This window comes from Lepisosteus oculatus, chromosome 4 (assembly GCF_040954835.1).
Source record: "Lepisosteus oculatus isolate fLepOcu1 chromosome 4, fLepOcu1.hap2, whole genome shotgun sequence".
NCBI lineage: Eukaryota > Metazoa > Chordata > Actinopteri > Semionotiformes > Lepisosteidae > Lepisosteus > Lepisosteus oculatus.
The window spans coordinates 48,823,593-48,847,755 of NC_090699.1; the positions used below are offsets into that span (position 1 = coordinate 48,823,593).

At 37.9% G+C, this 24,163-nt stretch overlaps 1 protein-coding gene across 3 annotated transcripts in view; it reads left to right on the top strand.

The window, feature by feature from the left end:
* The window catches only part of synpra (synaptoporin a), a 102,702-nt gene extending 84,275 nt beyond the window's left edge, over positions 1-18,427 (top strand). For all 3 annotated transcript variants that reach the window (XM_015347231.2, XM_015347230.2, XM_006630630.3), the window contains 3 exons: positions 9,128-9,326; positions 13,588-13,779; positions 16,686-18,427. In XM_015347231.2, the coding sequence (XP_015202717.1) occupies positions 9,128-9,326; positions 13,588-13,779; positions 16,686-16,982 (688 nt within the window). In that variant the 3' untranslated portion in view covers positions 16,983-18,427. The remainder of the gene's footprint in view (positions 1-9,127; positions 9,327-13,587; positions 13,780-16,685) is intronic.
* Positions 18,428-24,163: the final 5,736 nt, after the last annotated feature.

A 24,163-nucleotide genomic window follows, 5' to 3' on the forward strand; every position in this document is an offset into this window, starting at 1 on the left:
TTTTTTCCTTTTTTGAAAGTGTTAAAGACAGTGAGAGAATATTTCTTTTGGCATGTTGAGAGCAGCATACCTACCCCTGAAATTTAGATACAAAACTAAAAAAGGTAGATTCTGCATCCATGAGCTAGGCTTTATTTTCCCCTTATTGAGTTTTTGAATAAATTAAAAGTGACATTATTTACATTACTGACCGGGAGTGTCTTTTGTCCTCCCAGAACCTGTATGATAACTGCACCCCCAGCAGCATCTCAATTGTTAGTGTAACAAGATTTATAGGATACTACTGTATAATCAAACACTGTATCAAGAAGCACACAATCTTTTGATTATAATGCCCAAATTAAGTGTTTCTAAATGAATATGATCGTTGATAACAAAATTGGAAATGGGGATCATGGTGCAAAATTGCATAAGTGTGATGGCAAAGGTATTTTTTTAGTGAAGCCGAGGATTAAAAAAAAATATTCCTGTCTGACCAGGTTTCTATGGAAGCCCGTTTCCGCCAGGGAGTAAAAAAAAAACGCGCTATGGTATCTCAGAATTACGACTTAGTAAGTCAGAATTCCGACTTAGTATCTCAGAATTGCGACTTAGTAAGTCAGAATTCCGACTTAGTATCTCAGAATTGCGACTTAGCAACTCAGAATTCCGACTTAGTATCTCAGAATTGCGACTTAGTAAGTCAGAATTCCGACTTAGTATCTCAGAATTGCGACTTAGCAACTCAGAATTCCGACTTAGTATCTCAGAATTGCGACTTAGTAAGTCAGAATTCCGACTTAGTATCTCAGAATTGCGACTTAGTAAGTCAGAATTCCGACTTAGTATCTCAGAATTGCGACTTAGCAACTCAGAATTCCGAATTAGTAACTCAGAATTCCGACTTAGTAACTCAGAATTCCGACTTTATATCTCACATTTGTGACTTCGAAATAGCCATATTTCATTGTCTCTCCTTTTGTTATTGTAACGGATTCGGGTTCTAGGGCTTGTGCCCTCGCCGCTCCCACCCTTGTTCGTGCCTCGCTGCACTGGCTCACTTTCTTTAACCCCAGCATCCCTGTTATGCGCAGGGGAGGGTGGTGTACTACAACCTGTATGTCGGCCGTTCCGTTACACTATTTTCATGAATCGTACAGGATCATAGGATCTATAAGCCTGAAGACTTGTCCTGTACAGTGCCCTGATAAAAATCAAATTAATTACACTAATTTTTATAGAATCCCATTTCCGCCAGTAAGGCTTCCATAGTACCCGGATGGAATAGTGCACGGTGGGCTTTTTAAAATAGTTTTTATTTACGTAGACAGAATATGAAATAAGATACAGAAATAGGCACTTCACATCCAGAAGAATTCACAATTATAAAAGCTGAAACATACTTTTTAGGTATTTCCATTGTATGTCCTTTTTTACTTAAAAAAGAAGGTCTTCTTTAGCTCAGCTGGCAAGACTCAGGTTCGAGCCAGTGCAGCGAGGTACGAACTAGGGTGGGAGCGGCGAGGGCACAATCCCTAGAACCTGAATCCATTACAATAACAAAAGGACAGACAATGGAATACGGCTATTTCGAAGTCACAAATGTGAGATATAAAGTCGGAATTCTGAGTTGCTAAGTCGCAATTCTGAGATACTAAGTCGGAATTCTGACTTACTAAGTCGCAATTCTGAGATATAAATTCGGAATTCTGAGTTGCTAAGTCGCAATTCTGAGATACTAAGTCGGAATTCTGACTTACTAAGTCGCAATTCTGAGATACTAAGTCAGAATTCTGACTTACTAAGTCGCAATTCTGAGATACTAAGTCGCAATTCTGAGATACTAAGTCAGAATTCTGAGTTGCTAAGTCGCAATTCTGAGATACTAAGTCGGAATTCTGAGATAGCATAGCGCGTTTTTTTTTTCCTCCCTGGCGGAAAGGGGCTTCCATAGGTTTCAGTACCTGGAAATATGAAAGTGATGATTTAACTTTCTTTTAAGTTAACAGATTTTGCCCCTGTTTTCTTAGCTTTAAGTCTGTTGTTCAAAGTGTGTGGAGCAGTACAGAACAATTCACGTTCAATAGAGAAGTATTCTTTTCAAGAGACTGAAAAAAATATTAAAAAGAGGTGATAGGGAAGGGGTTATACCCGCCATTGACACGTGGAGATTCATGTGTTTTTGTTGCTTAATAATTTATTTACAGTATATAATCACAGAGTCCTTGTTTTTTTAAAAAAAAAACTATTCAAACAGTAGCTTTTTGGACTAGTGCTGTTTTGGGCTTTGAGAAGAACATGAAATGTTAGTTACACTTAATTCAAAATGTCTTGTAAATGAAAGTGTGCGTATGTTTGGAAGGGCATGTATGCAACCACATTGTGGTGGTTCAATATGTAAAGGCTCTTTTGAATTTACCAGTTTAAGCTGTTAGAAAAAGGGAAGACTCTAAGGCTTTGTACTAAATGACATTAAATTGAATTCCAAGGCCTGTAAATGTAAGTATTGTACAAAACTCTTAGTTCTTTAAAGAGACAGCTTGAAAAACTGCACTGTTCCCAACACTTATCACTTTAAATAAATGTTAGATTATTAAAGGTTATTTCTAGTGTTCTGTTCTTCAGACTCTAGAAATAAAAATTCTTTACCTGCAGTAAATAGCCTTTACTTTCCAGAAATCTAGAATCCCCTTGAAGATCACACACCAAGCACTTTATTGAGCTTCAGATTTTCTGTTTAGTGGCAGGTAATATATAAAAAGGTTGCCAGGACCATTTTGGGCTCATTGCCAAAGATTTCCAAGACCCCCATGCTAATATTGCAAAACTCTTCCCACTGAAATTTAAACTATTCACTTGGGGATTTCTTAGTACATCTTTGATATAGGTGCGAAGGTTTCTTGCTTTTCTGAAAACCTGCTGTGGGGAGGGTTAAAAATAGATCAGCCTTAATCTGTCAAATACCCTGCTCTGATATTACAGATACATGTTAGAGAGAAATAAGTTGTAGTTGAAGTATCGTAATATACTGCATAGGCTCAGTAAAAAGAAAGACAAGTTGTTCAATAACAGATAGTAAGAGGACATTTTGATTGGAAAACTTTTTTTTTTCCAATCAAAATGCTGAGAAACCCCCATTTGTGGTGTACTATTGTGTTTAAACTTTAAACAACAGACAAAAGGGCATATGAATGTGTATGTGTTTTTACAAAGAATATTATTATATGTGCTCTTTGTTTTGACCATAGTAGAATATTTGTTTCTTTCTCCTGTTGGTCTTCATGATAAAATCTGGATTACTTTAGCCAGTTGTAAATCAAAGCTATATCTATAGGCTATTCAAATTGTTTTCACTCATATCTTTTTGTTGCCTTCATTAGCACTTTATTTGACATATTGTGAATGAAGACTGTGACTAAGACTTAGTTAAAGACCATTTTATTCACACATTTTAGGATATCTGATATTAAGTATCTGATATTAAGTAAAACCAAGGAAAAATTGTCCCCGATTGCACAGTGAGAATGAAAGAATGTATAGCAATCTGTGCCATAAGAAGTATTAAGAAGTACTTTAAAAGTGATACAGAACTTCTGGCATCTCACTGGGAAAATCTTTCTCCAAGTCAAAATATATATTTTTTCACTCAGCTGGTGTTCCTTATGTCCATTATAACATAAGAACATCAGAAGTCTTTGTGTTCAAGCAATAATTTAAAAACTCTTTAAAAAGATGACATTCGATTTAAGTGAATTTTGATACCCATTACCAGCAGAAATTGAACCCTTATTTGCAGACCTATCCATGGGACATTAAGCTTTTTCTGGTCTGCTTGTAGATCATAATTAAAAGAGCTGGGCTGCTTTGTACTGTCTCGCCCCCACTGTTTTCTGACCACATCTGAATGTAAGCATAGCTATTGAAGCTCTTCCTGTCTCCTGTCAAATGAAGATGACATTAAAGAACATTTTGGAGTACCAAATTTAGCTCAGGGTCAAACTGAAATCAATTAAATGGACTCCCTGACTGTGTTAGGAAAGTATGTAACTGAAAATAAATGCTTAGAGTGCTTGCATCCATTTATTTATTTAGAAGAATACATACAGTAGTACAGTACGTACAGATGACTTCCACCTCTCACAATATACAGCGGATATCAAAAGTCTACACACCCTTACTGAAATGTCAGCTTTTGTTACAGACTGAAGTCGAGACAAATCGTGTCAGATCTTTTTTCACCTTTAATAAGATCTTAACCAACAATATTTAAGTGAAAAACGAATGGGAAAAATAATTCAAAATAAAAAAACTTTCAATGCCTTGTCAACACCTTTTAACTAATACTTCATGGAAGCATCATTTGCTTTAATTACAGCAGTAAGTCTGTTTTGATAGGTCTCCCATCAACTTAGTACACCTGGATTTTGCAATTTTTTTAAGACTTCAAGCTCAGTCAAATTGTAATGGGGTCTCCTCTGCACAGCCCTCTTGAGGTCAGTCCACAGACGTTCTATAGGATAGAAGTCCGAGCTCTGACTGGGCCATTCCAGGATATTGATCTTCCTTTGTTTAAGCCATTCCTTGGTTGACTTGGCTGTATGCTATGGATCGTTGTGTTGAAAGGTTAAATTTTTCTTTAACTTTATGTTAATTTTTCTTTAACATACAGTTTATGTTTATGTATATTTTGATTTCATACCAAAATATCTTGATATTTGGAGCTATTAATTTTCCCCTCCATCCTGACCAGAGTCCCTGTCCCCACTGAAGACACACAGCCCCATATCATGATGTTGTCACCACCATGCTTGACAGTAGGCACTGTGTTCTCTGGGTGATGAGCGGTGTTGCCTTTTGGAATTAAGGCAAAAAAAAATTACCTTGGTCTCGTGAGACATCAGACATTTTCCAACATGGTTTTGGGAGATTGTAAACTTTTTACATGCTTGGATGTTCTTTTTCATGAGTAATGGCTTCTGTCTTGCCACCTTACCCCACAGCTCAGACTTGTGGAGAATACACAGAATGGTTGTAATATGCAGCGAGTGGCCAGTTACTGCCATAAATTCCTGCAGCTCTTTTAAGGCTGCTGTTGATCTCTTGGTAGACTCCCCAATGAGCTTTCTTCTTGCTGGTCATCATTTCTGGTGGTGCCATATTTCCTGCACTTCTCAATGATGGTCTACATAGTGTTCCATGATACTGTTTATGTAATGCCTTCAAATTATTTTATATCCCTCTCCTAATCTGTACATTTCAACAATAAAATCACATAGATCTTCTGTTATCTCCCTGTGAGCCATGGTTATCTCAGTACTGTGCAGCCAAGAAACCTTCAGGGAAATCCTACAGGCGCAGCTGATTTTATTTAGGGCTAATCGGAATCACTTCAGTTGATGTCAGGTGAAGGCAAATTACCTTACATGATATGGAATGTGATTGGTTAAATCTGAATAGTTGCAACTCCCTTTATAAAGGGTGTGCACACTTATGCAACCAAGGCATTGAAAATGATCAATTTGGTTTTCACTTAAATATTGATGGTTACAATATTTACAATATAGGTGAAAAAAGGACTGACATGATTTGTGTTGATTTCAGCCTTTATATCAACCAATAAGGGTGTTTAGACTTTTGATATCCACTGTACAGTATATGATTCCTAATTATATCAGCCTGCTACATAGTTACACCTAACCTACTGAAACGGTACTTCACACTAATAAACAATATTATTTTTTTAAATATTTAATTTTGTTTGTGTTTGTGTTGATTCTGTGTTGATGCTATTCTTCTTTGGACTTGGCTGAGTGGATGCTAATTTACTTTAGATTTTATTTTTATATAGTGTCTTGCAAACTTCATTCATTCAGATCCTTCCTAGGGTGTCCCATTTTGTGAAATGGTGCACATAGATTTTTATCTTCATATTTTATTCAGAACTTGAATGCTCAGACTGAAGCCTTCTAATTGTAAGATGCTGTATGTTACGGTAAATGTCATCAAAAACTGAAGACAAAAAACAGAAATATGTTGATTGCATCAGACCCCGTCAGCAGCCATATCACCTTGCAGCCCTCAACTGGTAACTCACTGAAGCTAAGCAGGGTTGAGCCTGGTCAGTACCTGGATGGGAGTCCTCCTGGTAAGCTATGGTTGCTGCTGGAAGTAGTGTTAGTGGGATCAGCAGGGGGAGCCCACCCTGTGGTCTGTGTGGGTCCTAATGCCCCGGTATAGTGGTGGGGACACTATACTGTAGTTGGTGCTGTCTTTTGGATGAAATGTTAAAACAAGGTCCTGACTCTCCTTCATCTCCTTATCAAGTGCATATCACGATCCCTAGGCATTTCTTGATAAGAGTAGGGAATTTCCTTCCTTTACCTTGGTCTCCAAATTGTCCCCATGTATGATTAGCTTGCACTTGCCCTGTGATGGACCGGTGCCCTGTCCAGGGTGTAACCTGCCTTGCGCTGGTTTCTTGCCGGGTAGGCTCTGGCTTCCTGTGACACTGTATGGTATAAAGTGGTTTGGTAAATGACATGACCTTTGACAGGAATTACATATGCAAGTCTCCATGAACTTTTCACACTGACCTGGACATGCAATTTTTCTCCATTCGTCTTGGCAGACTTGCTCAAGCTTTCTCAAGCTACAGTGTTTGGGGACCTCTTAGAGACACCAGTTTTCAACAGACTCTCGATAGGATTAAAATTCTAGATTGACTGGGACACTCAAGGACATTCAATTTCTTGATCTCTCCAGTGTAGCTTTCATCTTGTGGTTTGGGTATTTTGTCCTGCTGAAAGGTGAATTTTTATCCCACGTTTAGGTCTGAAGTACGTTTTCTTCTAAAATTCATCCTAACTGTTTCCATCTGTGTTCCCAGAAATCTTGACAAGACTTCTAGTCTCTGCTGATGAGAAGTGCAACTCTAACATTTCCACACTCGTGCTTTACAGTAGGGATGTTGTTGACAGTGATGCCTTACTGTATGTTGGGTTTGATTGAAGTGCAATGCTTTGGACCAACACCAATTTTGTCTTATCTGACCATACAATTTCTTACTATGTTTGTACTTTCACATACTGTATTTATTTTGTTGCAAACCCCATATTAGATTTGAGGGTTTTTTTTCAGTTCTATACAAACCTTCTTTGTGGAGTGTGACTAGGATATTTCTGTCCCATGGACATTTTCTCCCTGTGGAACTACTAGCCAGTTTCCTCTTTGCCCAGTTTCTCGGTATGGATCTAAGCAGTGTCTGAGTGCTTTCAACTTCTTAATGATCTACTTCTTCATGCTCAAAGAGATATTAAGGGTCTTTGAAATGTTTTATACCTTTCTTCAGATCTGTATCTTTCATACAATCCCTACGTTGTTTTGAACGTAGTGAGGAGTAGGTGGTGTATATAACAAATATTAATTGCTGTTTCAAAGTGTCATGGATGCAAGCTTTAAAGCAACAAAAGGTGAAACCCATCTGGATACATTTGCAGGGTACTGTATTTACCTCATAATCAAGAAGCCTAATGCAACTCTCTCAGGCTCATATGGATGAGCCAGAATATTTATTGACTTGCTTTTCAATGCTGCTTTCCGTCTTGACTTCAACCAGGTGTTTTAGAGGAAGCATCACACCTTATTGTGAAAAGCACAGAGAGGTTCTGATGTGGGTAACATGACTCCCTTTGAAGTTCATTTCTGCAGAAACTGTTGAACATAACTCAGTTGCTCCATGTGACACTTCCAGTCAGAAGAATGTCACAGAATATCTGTGATGTTTAAAGGTTTACGGATCTAACCAGACAAGGGATTTTTAACCAGGAAGGTTAAAACACAGTACTTCTAAAGAATATCAAAACTCAAGACTCAGTTTCAATTAAAACATAGAAACTACAAGATTGTCAGTACATGGGTGTCTGTAGGAGTTGATAAAAATGTTTCTACTTCCTTTATGTATGTACTGTATGTTTGCTTCTTGTGCAATTAACACCCTATAGAGTTTCCTTGTCTACTGAAGAGAAATAAGTTAACTTTTCTGGTTGTCTAGGTTTGATTTCATCTTGTATCGGTCAACTTTTTGCTGCAGCAGACATTAGGAAACATATACCTGTTTACTAAAAATACAAAACAAAATAAAATAAGTGGCTTAGAAATAAAGGAATTTAATTGAGTTCAGGTGCTAACTGCTTATGTGTTGAAAGAAATAACAGTAATCATGACAGATAGATCATGTACATGCTTTCAGAAATCTTCCATTGTGTCACATAAAACTGTTAATGCTTGTTGTTTCAGGTTCTGGACTGTACAGTATTGTGTTTTCAGCTGCAGACATACAGTATGTGCCAGTACCCTGAAACAAGTGCTTCAAATCCGTTTTAATTCAATAGAACATCTTAAGTTTTACTAGTGCAGCGACCCTTGTCCGGAAAAACAAATTGAAAATTGATTAAAATGGATGTTCCACAGGCCAGGGCAAAGAAGTATTCCACAAATGTAGGAGAGGGATTTCATTAATAAATTAGTAAATTACTTATTTTGGGCACAGTGTTTTAAATCATTCACTTGTAACTATAATTTATAATAGTAACAGCATCACTTTATAAACCCTTTACAATTTCTTGCATATCTTTTCACATACCCCAGCTTGCTCTCCATGAGACACACAGATAGGGAGAGAGCCTGGGGTCAGAGCACAGGGTCTGCAATTGTACAGCACCCCTGGAGCAGTTGGGGTTAAGGGCCTTGCTCAGGAGCCCAACAGAGTAGGATTCCTCTGCCAGCTGCAGGATTTGAACCAGCAGCCTTCCAGCCACAGGTCCAGATCCTTAGCCACAGAGCCATCGCTCCACCCACATAGCATAAACATTATGTTTATTGGGGGGTAGTGAGGCAGCTGGGAAACAATAAGAGAAAAAAAACAGATTCTTAGCCCTCCTGGCTACCCTGTGGGTTGCAGAGGTGAAGTGACTTTTGAATTGGGCTCTCTGATTTGGACTAATGGAGGTGTTAAAAGTAGCATTTACTTAACTTATGGTAAATTCACAATTCCTCCTTGCAAATAATTAAAAAGTGTGTAGTTACTTTAATTCTGCTGTACAGTGCATACTGTAAATGCCCTTAACATAAGCATCTTGTTGTTTTTCAGGTTGCATCAGGTTTATTTTGATGCCCCCTTGTGCGAAGGCAAAAGGCGAGAAAGGCTTTTCCTGATAGGAGACTATTCTTCATCGGCTGAGTTTTTTGTCACCATCGCTGTCTTCGCCTTCTTGTACTCCCTGCTGGCCACCGTCGTGTACATTTTTTTCCAGAATAAGTATCGAGAGAACAACAGAGGACCACTCATTGTAAGTCTATTGTAATTCTCTCTCCTTTTGATGCTCAGATGAAAAATCTTTGAAATACTTGTTGTAGCACAAACTGACTAAGCTAGAAAAAAATGTATTTGCTGATTTATGTTGTATGTATTTTCCCAGTGGTTGTGTTGTTTTTTCTTAACATGTCAAACACTTGACACTTGTTATACTGTGGTGGATGATTTGGATCCCCTCTTATATAGTATATCCTTATTTTCATATCCTTTGGGGAGGAAAGTGCCGGCCTGTACAAATACAAGAAATAACTTTTAATCATCTTCAATCAGAGGTCTTAGTTTTGAGCAGGATCCCAAGTGGGATTCAAGAATTTTATCATTGAGAATTACAGAGAAATTATTACAATAAATGCTCTACTGTGTAACTGGGTATTTCATCATTACAAATGAGTAGTTGTTCTATATTGACTTATGTCATTAAATGTGACCATCTTGTTTGTGGTCAGTGTTGCTAGCTTATTGATCCAAGAACCTCAACCAGTCTTTTCTTGAAGGAACCCAGGTGTTTGGCTTGACTGAGTATTTTGATTCAGATACCCATGACTAGCTGGCCAAGTTGCTGATGAAAGATATTTTCTACGGTACCCAGCAGTTATGATAAATGAGTTTTCCTCTTCAACAAGTCAGTGTAAAGGGAAAATATACTTACATAACTAACTAGAATTGTTTCTAGTACAGAACAAATGAAGAGATACAGACAACCATCTCTTTATGGTATGCTGACATGTCATAGAATGTCATTTTTATTTGTGTAAAAATGTGTCATTTAAAGGGTCAGCATTTGTAAACTCTTACAAATGTTGTAATTTATACATTGATACGTTGTAATTTATTAATGTATATCTCATTTAATTAGAAATATGCACACTATAATGCTAATTTTGTTTTACCTTTATTTTTTTCAATACAGTTAAACTGGAATATATTTCCTTTCCTTTTTAAGAAGAAAAAAAAATTGTCATCTCACTTAGATGTTCCAAGGTGTTCTTGGTATTAAAGGACACTTTTTGTGGTAAAAAACTTCACTGAACACTTACTCCACTAAACTTCAATGAACAATTGTCTAAACTATCTCAATCTCAGTTACTGTGATTACTTGTGAGCTTAGCTTGAGAAAAAACCAGAAGAGTCTTGGAATCTTACCCACCATGTTAGTCCTGATCATTTTCAGTACAGAATCATGTATTCTTCAGGAATGGGAATGTGACACAAAATGTGAAGCACGCTTTGTATATATCCAGTTAAAATATCTGTATAGTGTGATAATCTAAAACAGTATGGATGGTAAGTCTCATTATTATTTAGGGCAGTGCTTCTGAAGAACCACAGTGTCTATTGGTTTTCATTCTACCTGAGCTTGTAATTACTTAATTGGCCCAATTATTGATTTAAATGTCTTTAATTGCTAATCTTTACAAGTCTTTAGTCCTTGAAGAGTTTGAATTTCCTAGAAAATCTTGAGGACAGTGACCAGGACCAGGAGTGATAATCACAGATCTGGAGCACATAGCATTTTATGTTCAATTTGTTTATTGGTTCTTCATGAAAAAACAAGAATATAACATTGTTATATACCATATACTGTACAATAATGAACAACCATCAGGGCACGACAGACTATTTTAAGATACAGTATATTTGAATATTTATAAGATGTATTATACTTTTCACTACATTTTGAGAAATATTTGAGAAATTTCATACAGAAATTAGTTTAAAATGTCTTTATTGTATAGATATATGCTGAAATGAAGCTGAGATACAGTAAATAAAATATATTGTTATTTTAAGATAAATTAAAATATAAAGCTAACTTGAAGTGATTTAAATTTGTCTTAAAATGATTGAATGATGCCTAAAGTATTTTTAAGATATCACATTTAAAACAAGATTTGGTGTTGCGGGAAGCCGGGGCCTACCTGCCAAGCAACGAGCACAAGGCAGAGTACACCCTGAACAGGGTGCCAGTCCATCACATGGCAAATGCAAGCCAATCACACATGGGGACAATTTGGAGGCCACGGTAAAGGCTGAGGGGAGGAATTTGGCCCAAGGATCTTTAATGACCTCTGAGAGTCAGGACCTTGGTTTAACATTTCATTCAAAAGACAGTGCCCTCTACAGTATAGTGTCCCCACCATTAGGACCCACACAGACCACAGGGTGGGCACCCCCCACTGGTCCCACTAGCACCGCTTTCAGCAGCAACCATAGCTTCCCAGGAGGACTCCCATCCAGGAACTGACCAGGCTCAACCCTTCTTAGCTTCAGTGGGTACCCAGTTAAGAGCTGCAGGGCGATATGGCTGATATCTAGCTGTATTATGTGGATATATTGTAATTGTATTGAGATTTTAAAATATTTTCTGATATCTGTTGACTTTAAAAAATATTTTAATATTTTCAAGTGATGTGATGTAACTATCTTAAAATATTCTAGGATATTTGCTGTTTAAGGAAGATATATTAGTAGTAGTACAAAGAAGAAAAACAGATTTGTTGAGTCCTAATCTAAGATTCATCATTAATCAGTCAAGTAAATTAGGACAGTGGATGGAGGGGCTGATTTAGGCTTTGAAGAGATTACTACAGCTTTGTAGACTACAAATCACCTGGTTTTGGGGATTTGAAAGCATAAAAGCATGTTCTTGCCATGAAATTAAGTTTTAAAAGAGAGATTTTCATTTTACTTTGAAATCTTTTCTATTTCTTGTAACTCACCTCCCAGCTCCACGGACTATAAAGCTACATTGTAATAAGAACAGAAACGTTAGCTAGAACATTGGTTTCAAGGCTGATACATTTTTGATTGTGGGGATGTGTAGTATGTGCTTTAAGCTTTTGTAAAGGAAAATCCGTAGATGCAGTTCAATCTACACAGGCCCTACACAGAAATTCGACAGGGTTTTTTATGAATCCAATCAAGTCCTTTGCATGAAACATTCAATGAGAGAATATTCACAGTATATTGAATTCAACTAATATTTATAAAAAGCTTGCACAGAACAAATTTTGTCCACAGGAACCCTCATAGCTTCAGTATTATTTCTCTCCCTGCATGGCTTTAATTTGCTTTATTCACATACTGTAAGTACTTCTGAGCTGAGTGTTCTTTTTATTGTGATGGACAAACAGAAATCAATATGTGGTGGGTTTAGATTTAGAAATGCAGTCTTTCTCTGTAATGCCCTGTCATGGAGGGATGATAATGAGTGGGGGAGAGATGACTGCATGAAGGAAATTAGCTACTTTGTGTCAGTGATTGTGGTTCATTTTAAAGGTAGACACCCCACTGGCACTCTGCCAAGTGATGTGGATTCACACCGTGATTCCTTCCTTAGGCAATTTGACCATCTATCTTAATCTCTGCTGTTTATGCTAAATGCCTTTAACAAGTAAGGGAAAAAGTCATGAATCATTTAAAGTTAATTACATTAATCTTAGTTCCTATTATAGTGGTTGGAGATGAGAGAGAATGTGCAATGATAATCGTTTTTATTGTATTTAGCTGCATGTCCAAATGCAGTACCGTAATGTGTAACAGGTCCTCTGAAATGAATATTGGTGATGAGTCATAAGAACATTACAAAGGTTTCAAAGGATGGCATTTGACCTGTCTTGCCTAATTAGTAGCCAGTCAACCCCACAGGTTCATTGAGACATTTCTTGGACATTCCTAGGTAGTCAATTTCAACAGCCTGGCAAAGTAGTATGTTCCACACACTGCTGTCTGAAAAACAAGGCACTAACTATTTCACCCCTAAACTGTCAGGCTGATTTTTGTTGCTTTCTGTCACTTGTCTAAAGAAGCGCTTCCTGTTCTAAATGCACTTCTGTTTTAAATGCACTTCCATATACAGTAGTTTCTGCTTCTGCCCTCTGGTTCCTGTTGCTTTTGGAAGAAATCTGCTGGGTAAACTTTGTCAATGCCTTTGAGAATTATGAATTCTTTTATCACAATCTTCTCTGTTCAGACTGAAAAGGTTTAGTTCCTTCCGTTTGTGCCTTAAGCATGGGCTTTGAAAAAATGAAAACTTGCAGCCAAAATAAATAATTTGACATTAATCTTACGTGATGGATGTCCTATTTTTTTTCTTTTGCTAGGAGCGATTTATATCCCATTTAAGCACACGCTCTGCCTACCGCCACTGTTGACATTTTTCATTTGTGCTGAAATCCCAACCTCGGTTTTTCTGTTTTAAAAGTGTGTGCTGTGCGCTGTGTATCCCCATGCAGGACTTCATAGTGACGGTGGTGTTCTCCTTCATGTGGCTGGTGAGCTCCTCGGCCTGGGCCAAGGGGCTGTCCGATGTGAAGGTGGCCACAGACCCCAATGAGGTGCTGCTGCTCATGTCGGCCTGTAAAGTCCAGGCCAACAAATGTCTTTCAGTCCGAGGACCTGTGTGGTCAAGCCTAAACACCTCTGTGGTAAGTTAAACACGGTCTTCGAGAACAGACTCAGCATTTCCTGTTACTTGAGTCTTTCAAAAAGTGCAGGATTTTTTTTTGTGTAAAGCCATTTTCAATATAATGTGATATTGTTGCGACGAACCATAACAACTGCCTCTTGAAACTGCCATCTTGAAACCTGTGTTAGTAAAATGTAAAACTCTGTATTTATTGTCACTCATGATTTTTCATCAGAAGTGTTGGTTTAATTTAGATACTATACATGAAAAGCTGATAATAGAAGCAAGAATGCTGAATATAACAAAATATAATGGAAATAATTATATTAATAATATGGATGTTGTTTTAAGCTCCTGGTATAATTAGATTATCTCTGTTATATACACTGAAAAAAATAAATGACAGCGAAAAGCTACAATGTTCTTTGATGTGAAGAATAAGGATTGCTGGATTCCTGTGAATTTCAGGACTTGAGGCCACTTAATAGCTGCAAGAGCAGAGTTTCTGATATGTATTTCTGACTCTTTCAGTCCATTTTCATTTGTGTCAGCATTTGCTGCAGTTCTGTATGGCAAGAAGCCTCTCTTTATAACAACCCATTTGTTTTAGTGGAGGAAGGTTAATTAAGAAACAGCTTAATTTAATTGCTATTAAGCTCAGATTTGTGGAATTAATGTGATACATTTAACTGTTATCTCTTAATCCTGCTATTATCTCTGTTTATCTTAAACAGTTTAAAAATGCTATTGACCTCAACAGATGTTGGATATGAGATTAAATCTTAATATTTTAATGAACAATAAGATACATGAAAACTAAAGGAAATTCATTTCACTTGTCTGCCTGAATGTCTGTCTGAATGTTATTATACTGGCTAGGCACTATAATAAATGTATTAATGCTTATGTTTATATTTTGGTGATGTAAGTGTATCAGATAGTAGATAGTGTTTTTTCTTCTGTTAGTGATTACCTTCCTATTGTATGTTTCAGAAGAACAGTGCAATTAGGACTCCTATGTGACAGAGAATTTGTGATTTAAAATAAGGACTAACACTATGAAGCATAATGTTGCTGTAAAAACCTCAATAGCAGACATGTCATTCGACACACCTTCTTTGTTTCAATGTTGTTTTAAGTCCTTGTTTCCCCAGGCCCACCATTCGTTTGAATGCATAAACAATTGAACCATTCAAAAAAGCTTACAATACTTGCAATCTCAAATGAAGCTGATATTTAATCTGATAAGTAAACTGGAGCATACAGGTATCATACCAGATGAAATTAAAAAAGGAAATATTTTTTATGACTTTACAGCCTAAAACATCTACTGAACCTGGGTCTGACAGTATGAAAAAATAATGGCATACACAGAAGGAAATTGTGTTTCAATTGTGTAAAAATGTCTCAATGCATTCAGCCTCAGATTGCTGCATGAGAATTTGCAACTAATTAATTTGGCTTCAGTTAGTCTAGGTGACTGGCATAGGTGTACTGCTGGCAGACTGTTAGACAGGTGGTGGCTTGTTTGGCATCCAGTGTTAATGGAAAAAAGGAAGTTTGAGCTAAATTATTATACCAGACAGGCCCCATCCCAGCAGGTGAGCTTATTACACACCTGTCGGTCCATGCTTTTTTTCTCTGCTCCCTCACAATAACATTTTCCTTCAAATTTCTGATTTTTCTACACATATTCTTTCCTTTTTACACATTCTCACCACAACTAATAGCTCGCAGTCTGACATGTACTGTCCCCCTGCCAAGACCTCTGTCCGTGCAATGTAGATATGCCTAACATCACTCAGCACAGGAAGGCAGGAGCTGGAGAATCAACCCCTCCTACTCTTTATCAAAGAACAGAGACACAGACTTAACTGCACGGACCAGACAGTACACCAACGTTAACCCTCTTCTCTTAGACTGGGGTTTACACAGGCACTTTTAACAATAACATACATGTTTCAGTCACCCTCAGACTATCATACAGGAGAGTTGGAGTCAGGCTACAGTCTGACAGAGTGCCAGGAAAAACAATCCACACCTCCAGATCCACCATGTACCATACACTGAGTCCACCAGCATAACCCCATATCGTGGTCTGTCAGGCAGAAGCCCTTTTCTGTCAGAACCCTCCCAGGATCTTAGTTCTCACATGTTGTTCCACTTCTGGGGACAAGTGTACGGCCTTCTCCACCCACCAGTCTTCCCTTCCACTGGTTTCCTTCCTAAACACAAACACTTGTTACCCACACTTCCAGCACCACCGACGTCTGCTGCTACAGACGCCTATCACCAGTTTCCTTCCCACAGTGCTTCACACAAATTGTAAGTATTTTGACAGGCAGTTTAAAAAGGAGAGCTCACAGCTATAGCTGATCAAGGCACTTATTCCCTGCAGCTGTGGCTTGCAGACGAATATTGGCTAACGGCCTGTCACAATCATGTTTCAGCTTGCTCTATCCATCCATTCATTTTCTAACCACTTTATCCAATACAGAGCTGCGGGGGAGTCAGTGCCTCTCACAGAAAGCAACAGGAACAAGGCTGGATACACATTGCACAGGACACCAGTTCATTGCAGGACACACACAGATACAAAAGACACAAACACAGCCACATTGGTTATCGCAGAAGCCAGTTAAATCACCTGTTCCCCCTTTGGACTGTGGGAGGAAACCAGAGCACCCAGAGGAAGCCATGGGGAAAACCCTGAGGGAGCACATACGAACTCCACAAAGATACAGTAGCTCCCTGGAAATTGAACCCATGGCCCCATAGCTGCAAGGCAGCAATGGTAACCACTACACCTTCATGCCACCCAACTTACTCTCTGTTTAAATTATTTATAGTGGTTCAGAAATCAGTTCATAAACTACTAACTACCTAAAACGACCATCTTAACTGTGGCTTCTGATGTCTTTTCAGGTATTTGGATTCTTAAACTTTATCCTGTGGGCCGGAAACATTTGGTTTGTCTTTAAGGAGACTGGGTGGCATTCCTCCGGACAGAGGTATCCTTCCAGCAGCACAGAAAAACAAGCAAGTGGCTTTAATCAGCAGCCCTACAATCAAGGTGGATATGATCAAGAAAACTTTGGCCAGTCTGGTGGGTACAATCCACAAGGGGAGTACGGGCAGCAGTCCAACTACAGCCAGGTTGGCAGCTATAGCCAGGCTGGGTATGCCCCAAGTGGGCCAACCTCCTTTGCCAATCAAATGTAACATCCGTACCCTGGCCATTACTGCAATTTAAGATTGGAAAATCAAGGGAGATCTCATGGTTATGAGTTGCAGCCTAAATTAGACTCTGCAATGGAATATATTCTGTTGTTAGTAGTCTAGTGATTGGAAGGCATTTGATCTAGTTTGTAAAAAATGCAGCATATCTACAGTAGGTTGTCTGTACAGACAAGGTATTTTCTGGAGTGGCTGTCCCTGAACTCAGTATTTCTATTGTAAAAATCAAAATTGTATTTTTTTTCCAACTTTGGTTTTATTTTCTTTTTTGAATGTTGTATTGCAGTGGTTTCAATTGTTCGTAAGCAATTTCTTTTCTGTGATAGGTGCTATGCCACAGATCATTACGGTAAGTATTTCTAAACTGTTTTGCACTCTTGTGAGAGAAAATGTGGTACTTTGTATCTTTATTGAAGATTACTTTATTGTGTTAATAAAGTGCATGAAATTGTGCATTTCAATTAATATATATGCCTGTATGTGCACACTTGAATAATTTTATAACACATAGTGCCGACAGGATTAAACTGATGTTAACTTACATAAAAAATAGGCTTTACATAAGGTTAATTCCTTTTAATTTGTCTTATATTTTAAAGTTTAAATTATTTATAAAAGATGCTAGTTCTAATTGTTGAAAATCCTGATATACTTTCCTCACACTTATTTGCTTTTCTTAAAAGTTAATTTTGGAGCATTTTACAAGATGTTTGCTTAAAAAGGATCAAATTCACTTTTATTGGATATTAATGATTTTATTGCACAAAATGACTGCCCTTAATGGAGAAATATCTGTTGTGGATGTTTTGTGAGTACAGTATTTTGATGTTTAGTGTTTATACTTGTAAAAGGGGCCATTCATTTGTTAAAAAATGTACTTATGTGGAATTTTAATAAAGACAAAGATTTGGACAGGTGTTTTAAACCTTTGCTGCAGTCAAAGTAAGCAATTACTACGTTTTCAAAGCATGTGTGATGCAAGAAAATAGTTATGATGTCAACACCTTTTAGCCAGTAGCAACAGATTAATGCTTTTATGTTGCAAACCGCAAAGCTCATCTAAGTGTTGTTTCCTTTTCTATTCAGAACACCACAACAATTGTATTTAATGACATTTTAAATAATTCGTTCTGATAAGCCCAATTTGCACAACTATTAATAAGATTTATACATATATAAATTCGTAATTTAACTTTTCCTTCCTTGTTTTTGACTTTCAAAGCATGTGGCCACAATCATCACAGTAATTGCATTTGTTAGACCATATATATACTGTATATCATCCTTGTGTTTGCTCTTCAGTGTTACATTATAATGTGATAAAGTTGGAGTCCATATACTCTTGTAATCTGTAAGCGATTACTCAGTGTGAATGATATTATATATGCATTTCAAATAACATTAATAAAGATGTTGCACAAACCATGCAATGATGTGTCATTCTCTGTAGTGTAGCAGACCAAACAAATCCTCAGACACACATCAAGATTTCCTCTTTTGTTACGTCTTGAATTTACTGAATTTAGCAAAATAAAGCTTGTGCATTTTTGCACACCTGACTGCATAGATAAAGTTAGTGGCCTATGAAATATTAAAAACATCTTTTTGAATGGAAGAAAATAGTTTAAGAAACGGTTTGATAAAACAAAAGGATTAAATTAGTTTGAATGAAAATGCGGCTTAATTATGGAAACACTTCCATTTTTGATTTTCACTCCTATGACAAATTCCTACTGCAAGAAATTGTATATGACTAATAAAGTGATCTTATTCAAAAGGAGAAGGCTGTGGTCACTGAACTGAGTCCACTGCATATAGATTGCAACACTAACTGGGTGCTGTGCATTAGTGCATTAATACAGTACCACATAGACTCACTCCTCTTACTTTGTTCTTTGGTGGTATTTGGACTAAATCCCACAGTACATAAGTTGTGTGGACAAATCCCTGCAGGAAAAGATCACATACCTGAATAAAGCAACAAAATTACACCACAAGTGCATATTTTTAAAATAATTGTTTGCGAAAGTATTTTTAACGCTTACGGCCGACAGGCACTATGTAAGAGCCAGCTTACCAGAGCGGTGACGTCGCCGTCCTTCCCTGTGACAGCAGGACTACAGCTACTGGGCTGTAGAGAGACCTTGCTTTGGCTCACCGGACTGGGTCCCTGCTGTGTGACGCGGGAGTCCTGGGTTCGAGCCCCCGATGGTGGGGGGCTGACCTAATGCAGCAAGGGCACCCTCCTGAGCCCCCGTTGCATTACATTGGTGTAAGAGTGGGGTGGGATAGCCCTTCGCCGGGGACGGCAAATTAAGCGGGGGAGAGTGTAACGCTTACGTCTGACAGGTACTGTGTAAGAGCTGGTGTACCAGAGCAGGTGATGTCACCGCCCTTCCCAGTAATAGCAGGACCACAGCTCCTGGGCTGTAGAGAGATCTCTCTTTGGCTCACTGGGCTGGGTCCCTGTAGAGTGACGAGGGAGTCCTGGGTTCGAGCCCCCGATGGTGCGGGGCTGACCTAATGCGGCAAGGGTGCCCGCATGAGCCCCCGTTGCGTTACATTGGTGTCAGAAGCGGGGTGGGATAGCCCTTCGACGGGGATGGCGAATGAAGCGGGGGAGAGTGTAACGCTTACGGCCGACAGGCACTGTGTAAGAGCTGGCTTACCAGAGCGGTGACGTTGCTGCCCTTCCCCGTGATAGCAGGACTACAGCTACTGGGCTGTAGAGAGATCTCTCTTTGGCTCACCGGGCTGGGTCCCTGCTGAGTGACGCAGGAGTCCTGGGTTCGAGCCCCCGACGGTGGGGGGCCAACCTAATGCGGCAAGGGCGCCCGCCTGAGCCCCCGTTGCGTTACAGCATTAAAAATATTAGTTAGCCTCATGGAAGGCAAGTAATATGAATAATGGTGTTACTTAATCTTTAATATTGTTGCTGGCATTATACAGTGGTCTGTTTGTCAGCACACTTTACATACCTCTACCTCTGCTGTACAAAGTTAGAGATGCTCTGATGTTAAAATGATGACAATCGCCCCCTAGAGGCTTTTCTGTACTTCCTTCTGGGATCTCAGTGTTCTCATTTGTCGCAGAGCTTCCTTCACCTAGCCAAAGATTAATTTTCTTTCAGTGGCAGTATGGGTTCTGGACTGCTTAGGAAGGCCAACCATTTATTCTGTTACAAGGAGATGCACTTAAGAGTGGCAGATGTGTGGAATAATAACACTGTCCTGACCTTGAAGTGTATTTGATTGATAAATGACAAATTCCCCTGTCTGAGTCTCGTATACTGTACATTAACATTTAGAAAAAACTTAATATGAGATTAGGTTTCAGCATTTCAGCAGGAAAATTTGAAGTGTTTTGCAGACATGAAAGTGCTACTGTTCTGTTCGAAATGTGTGTTTTGTAGTAAACGTTAAACATAGGTTAAACGTGCGTGTTTTCTTTCCATGGACTTTTGTCTACAGCAGATTGTATAGCATTGTGACTGCGTCCTGGGAGCGATGTTGCCATCGTCAGCTCTGGAATAGTTGGCTGCTGTGGACCATCCACATCTAGTGTGTGAACTGACACTGGGATGAGGGTTCTTTCTGAAGGAATGGCAGTGTATTAAAATTGCTTATAAAGACACCCCCTTTTTTAATGCTGTCTGTCCACACAGCCAAATGTGCTCAGAGACTTGTTCCAAACCGAGTTTTGGCTGATTAATTTCCTGCATCTGCCGTTTCCACAAATAAAGCAGAAATTGAAATGTCACTAATTGTGTGTATTTAATTGTATTTTAGTTTTTAAGTGTTTTGTGTTGGTTGTGGAAAGTATATTGTCTATTTTTTATACATAATGGATGGCACAGACAAACTGAAGTCAAAAACAAAGCACTTGTTTTGTGAAAGACATACTGCTAATGGTTGTTAGCATGTCTAAACCCAGGCAACTCCAGTATATTATTCAGATATTAATGAGCCTGTAAATATTGATATCTACAAGAAGTATGAATATCCATATCTATTGTATATACATATGTTTTCTTCTGCACAGTGCGAAACCTTAATGCTATATTACAAAAGGCTTGTGAAGGAAACATACATATACAAAGGCTGTAAGAACAGACCATCAATCCTAGTTTCCTAAAGCCATAGGTAATATGTTAAACGCAGCATGTTGGCCACACATTTCTTATACTGTTTTCTTTTAAAATGAAAAAGATTCATTTAGACAAAAGAAAATAAAACACTGCAAAAAGGAAAGTTACCCCCAAGACATTCAGGATATTAACAACATCCCTGCTTAAATGTGTCAAAAACTGATGAAATGGCTTCACCTGTGATAACAGCTGCCTTCCACATATGTGACACTCTCACAATAAACTGCAATGTGGATCATCAAAATTAGTGACTGGAACAACAGCTTATTTAAGGCAGTGATACTAAAACATTTTAAAGTCCTTTAACAACTTTTCGCAGCACACCAAAGGACTCGAAACATAGTCCCAACATCAAGGTATGAAAAAAAAGAACTGCATTCGCTATACCTACTAGATACATTTGAAATATTTTTCCACTTTGTAGGGCATTAGCATGGCTAAATCACCCAAAATGACTTTCTACTATAAATACAGTATATACTGTAGCTCTAGATGATGTAACCAGAAGGATGGAACCCAGAATTAGAGCTTCTGTACGCAGCCACTTTATGTTATCCTCCTTGTTTTTGATTTATTTCTATTCCCTGCCCATTGAAGAGGTAGGGATGTGGGAAAAGTTGGATTAGTTTCCTAATTAAGATGCTAAACTAATCTGACCCTCCCGAGCTAGCCAAAATGACCACTTTACTACACACTCAATGGAAAAGCAGGCATTGCTTCTTAAATGTAAGATGGAGGCAGGTTTGGACTACCAATTTGGCCTTGGTTGAAAAGGCAAAATAGAAGTTCTGTTCTAACTAAAAATTGCTGCTGGTTGCTCTTTTGGGTAAAACAATTGATGTTATCGATGTGAAAATGGGAAATAGCATTAATATTCATGGCACAATGCCCCTGACACCTTTTTCTACCACAGATTGGAACACATGTAGAGAGTCCTCAAAAGGAAGAAGGTATTTTCTCTTCAATCAGGTAAACATCTCTTATTAATTACATCTTATTGCACAATGATGATTACAGGCTAGACGAAGACATGTAGACTCAGATCAAAATATCAATCCAACTTCACTTCTCCGGTCAGTCAATCAGAATGATTTCATACTTTCTCCTCTGCTTCTCATTCTTCCGTTATTCCTCTTTAGATCTTCAACACCATGGTGCTCCCTTTTACAATGGACCTTGTTTTCAGTCAGGTCTTGATGTTGAAACCATTAATGGTACATACAATTAATATTTTGAATTAAAGAATACAGTATAAAAATACAAAAAAACAAGCACTGTCGGAAACATCAATTAATGCCTAAAATGTCAGTAAAATGGTGCCACAACCTTATATTCTCACGGAACACAGTTCGTACACATTGTAAGTTGCTGTATAAAGAGATGTTCGCTTCACCCCTGAGTAGGAAACTCATGTTTCTATACAGCTGCCCACCTTATGTAACACTGGGAAGTGCTGATAACGAAGACACAGCAACCGAGCTGTTAGGAGGACTTGAGATCAGATCAATAGGGTTTAAAAGGCATTGTTGTGGGATGTGTACTCTGGGGAAAAAAATCAACAATCTGGGAGAAAGTGGGAGAATATTTTCAGCGAACAAAAAAATAAATTAAGCTTATGAGAGAGGAGTGTAAATACACCGGCTGACTAACTAGGTTTAAAATAGTGTTTATTGACTGCAGGATACTAAGATAGCTTGGTTTTGACTTCTGGAGTAAGTGTGATGTGCTGTATGTCGACACTAAAATAACTGACCGAAAACAAGCCTCAGGCAAGAATAAGGCTCTAAAGGTCACTTGTCTAGGTATGTGTGTTGTAAGGTTCTCTCTGTTGAGCTGTCAGCCTTTTCCATCCTTGTCCTTTTCATCACCTCTCCCGGTTGTGAGAGTTCATTTTACAAGTTCAGCTACCAAAGGCTGACAACATGACAGATTGCTGCTGAGTTTTAATTTAAGCTTTTTCAGTTAGGCTGTCTACTGAAAATATTTCTTTAACTTCTTGTCTTATCTAAATTGGAGATGTATTTTAGATGTTAAAAATGTTTAGAAAGTTTATTATATAAAAAAGAAAAGGTAAAGTTTTTTTCCCAGTTTTTTAAAAACATTATGCTATAACAAACATTTTAAGTAAAGCACTTTTTAGTTTTGAAAAATATTTAGAATGTATATTTTATAAAAAATAAACTTTGAGGTAAAGCATGTGTTTATTGTACTGTATTTAAACCAATTTACCCTTTTTTAATTTCACTGACTCACTTACTGTATAATGGGCTTCATGCTTGACAGAATGTGTGATTTGACTCCCTAAGCAAATAGGAATGTAACATTGTGGCATTTTTATTAAAGTGCTTTACCCTCTGCATAATGTCTTATATGAATATTAGAAATTACTTTAATTTGGTCCCTGGTGTTATTGTAAACTGACATTTTAATGAGGATGATTAGCACTTGATTTTACCAGCTTCAGGTACTTCATTTATCATTTTCTGGAAATATGAAATATTGTACAGGGATTTATCAGCAAGAAGCTGCTGTTGATCACAACTATTGGAAATATTTTTGGTATATTTTTGGTTTACGTACATAATAACACAATCAAAAATGTCCTTGTGTAACTAAGCAGGTCTTGAAAATCTATGGGGATGTTGAGCTGATCTATGTAGCTGGAGGCAGCTTTTTAAAAATAGCCATGTCTGAATTATTTTTATTTACAGCTGAAATGCTGAAAGTGACAATGGGTGAGTCAGCAATTCAGTTGTCCTACTCAAAGGTAATTACTGCAGCACAGGCCATTAACTTTCAAATGTGTCTCTTACTTAATGCCCCTTTTATTAAATGGCAGTGTTAGATTCTAGTCTCTGCAACATACAGTCTTATTTACAATGCATAACATTTTGAAATAATAATTATATACAGTACATTTAAAATCTTTGTTCCCACAGTTCCTAATTAATTGTATCTTCTCTTTGGAGGCACTTGTCCAACTGAAGTTTCATATGTTTTAGACTCAACTCACAGTTTC